The sequence below is a fragment of the Solanum tuberosum genome, unplaced genomic scaffold, assembly GCF_000226075.1.
Source record: "Solanum tuberosum cultivar DM 1-3 516 R44 unplaced genomic scaffold, SolTub_3.0 scf00216, whole genome shotgun sequence".
In the NCBI taxonomy this organism is placed as follows: Eukaryota; Viridiplantae; Streptophyta; class Magnoliopsida; order Solanales; family Solanaceae; genus Solanum; species Solanum tuberosum.
In genome coordinates this window covers 444,588-447,238 of record NW_006239143.1, presented here as the reverse complement: position 1 = coordinate 447,238, position 2,651 = coordinate 444,588, and the positions used below count along the sequence as shown (strand labels likewise).

Here is a 2,651-nt window from a genome sequence, read left to right as displayed (position 1 = left end):
AAAGTTCTTGTCCTTACACTCCTCAACAGAATGGAGTGGTAGAAAGAAAACATAAACACATTCTCGAAACAGCCAGAGCTATTAGATTTCAGTCCTCTTTCCCACTAAAATTTTAGGGTCATTGTATTGAAGCAACAATATATGTCATAAATAGGATCCCTTCTTCAGTTGTTCAAAACATATCACCTTTTGAGATGTTATATGGTCATGCTCCTTCCTTAGACCATATGAAGGTGATTGGATGTCTTTGCTATGCTTCCACATTACCCAAACAAGACAAATTTGCTCCCAGGGCCATCAAATCTGTCTTATTAGGTTATGCCATTCATCAGAAAGGCTATAAAATGTATAATTTGGATACTAAGTTATGTTTCATAAGTAGAGATGTTGTATTTCATGAAGATCTTTTTCATTTCAATCAGTCATCTCTACGTACTGAGGATTTCCCACATTTTACTTCATCCAACATTGATTATGTTACTCCTTTAGATGTCCACACCTCACCTCTTGTAGAATCACAATTCAACAACACTGAGGTTGTCCATACAGAGGAACTGGTTGTTGCTGACAGTAATGCGCATATTGATGTATTTCCTCCTTTAGTTGATGATGATGACTCCTTAGAGATTAGATATGCTGCTGCACATGATGTTTTACCAGCTCCATCAGCCCCAGCTACTGTTATACCAACTAGAAAGTCCACCAGACATGTTAAACCACCTACTTAGCTGCACGATTATGTGAGCAAACCTCCAGGAGCACATGCTTGTGTTTATCCATTATCAGATGTGGTTTGTTATTCCAGCCTGAGTCCTAAATATCAAGCCTACATTGCTCAATTATCTACAGAATATGAGCCCAACACTTACAATGAAGCTGTGAAAGATCCCAGATGGATAAAGGCCATGCAATCAGAGATCAAGGCATTGGAGGATAATTTTACTTGGTCTGTTGTGGACCTGCCTCCAGGCAAGACGGCTATTGGATGCAAATGGGCTTACAAAATTAAATATAAAAGCTACAGGGGAGGTGGATATGTTTAAAGCCAGACTGGTCGCCAAATGATACAATCAGAAGGAGGGACTCGACTATCAAGAAACATTTTCACCAGTGGTAAAAATGGTGACTGTAAGAACAGTTATATCCATAGCGGCTGTGCAGAAGTGGGATATTCACCAAATGGATGTTTATGATGCCTTCTTGCAAGGGGATTTACATGAGGAAGTATACATGGAATTGCCATTACGTTTTGCTGGAGATAAAGGAAATTAGGTTTGCAAGTTGTCCAAGTCTCTATATGGCTTCAAACAAGCATCTAGACAATGGAATATCAAACTAACAACTGCCTTAACCAATTCAGGAATTTAGGCTTTACAGGTGCTAAGCCATTTCAATCACTAATGGAGGTCAACAAAAAATTGACTTCACTTGAATTTGATCAGCATATACAGGATGATAGTGATCGATTATTGATAGGAAGGCTCCTATATTTGACCATCACTCGACTAGATATTGCATTTTCCGTTCAATGCCTCAGTCAGTATATGCATTCTCCTAAAGTGTCTCATATGGTTGCTGCAGCAAGGGTGGTCAAGTATGTGAAACAATCTCCAGGCCTTGGTGTTTTCATGTCAGCCTGTGCTGATATTAATCTCACAGCATACTGTGATGTTGATTGGGCATCTTGTGTTAGTACAAGAAGGTCAGTCACTGGTTTTTTGCTTAAACTTGGCGACTCACCTATCTCCTGGAAATCCAAGAAACAGTCCACCATCTCTAGGAGCTCAGCAGAACCTGAGTATAGGAGCTTAGCCTCCACTGTAGCTGAACTTGTTTGGTTGAGGGGGTTACTTTCAGAGCTTGGAGTTGGTCTTAATGGTCCTATAACTGTGTTTTGTGATAGCAAGTCTGCGATCCAAATTGCCACTAATCCTGTTTTCCATGAACGTACCAAACACATTGACATTGATTGTCACTTCATCAGAGAAAAGGTGCAAATGGGCTTGGTGAAGCTGTTGCATATTCCACTATTGAACAACAGGCTGATATCCTTACCAAAGGACTTGGTATTGGTCAACATACTTATTTGGTGTCCAAGCTAGGCATGAAGAACACCTTCATGACTCCTAGCTTGAGGGGGGATGTTGAGGAATTGATCAAGTGCACATCAGTGCCTTGAAGACGTCTGCACACTGGATTATTAATTAAGTTTGTTACAAGTTGTTAGTTAGTTACAAGTTTGTTAGTTAGTCCATCAATGTATAAAAGCATTAGTCCTGTACATAACTTCACAGTTTTTGAGTCTATGAAGAAAAGCTCCCACAAATGCTCTTTACGTTTTACAGTTTTCTTCTTCAATTGAGTATGTTTTGATAGGTGCCAATTACGACGGTCTGGATCGTGACAAAGGGCAAATGACTACAAGTCATGAGTAATAACTTCTTTTTTTCCAGAATTTATTTTCTGAAAGAAAGCTGGATTATTAATCCTATATTTATATTCTATAAACAAAAATAAGATTATTTTCAATTTGAATATTTATGAAAAAGTAATATAGTTAGGCAATTTGGTAATGTAACAAATAACTCAGTGCTCAAGAAGTCAATATACATCATTTGCTATCTATATCGTACAAATACATTGAGATGTAA

The 2,651-nt window shown here is 38.4% G+C and overlaps 1 protein-coding gene across 1 annotated transcript; it reads left to right on the top strand.

Annotated features, from left to right (window-relative positions):
• Positions 1–1,322: 1,322 nt before the first annotated feature.
• On the top strand, positions 1,323–2,102 carry LOC107062321 (uncharacterized mitochondrial protein AtMg00810-like). The gene has a single exon (XM_015312852.1). The coding sequence runs from the start codon at positions 1,323–1,325 to the stop codon at positions 2,100–2,102; it is 780 nt and encodes a 259-aa protein (XP_015168338.1).
• Positions 2,103–2,651: the final 549 nt, after the last annotated feature.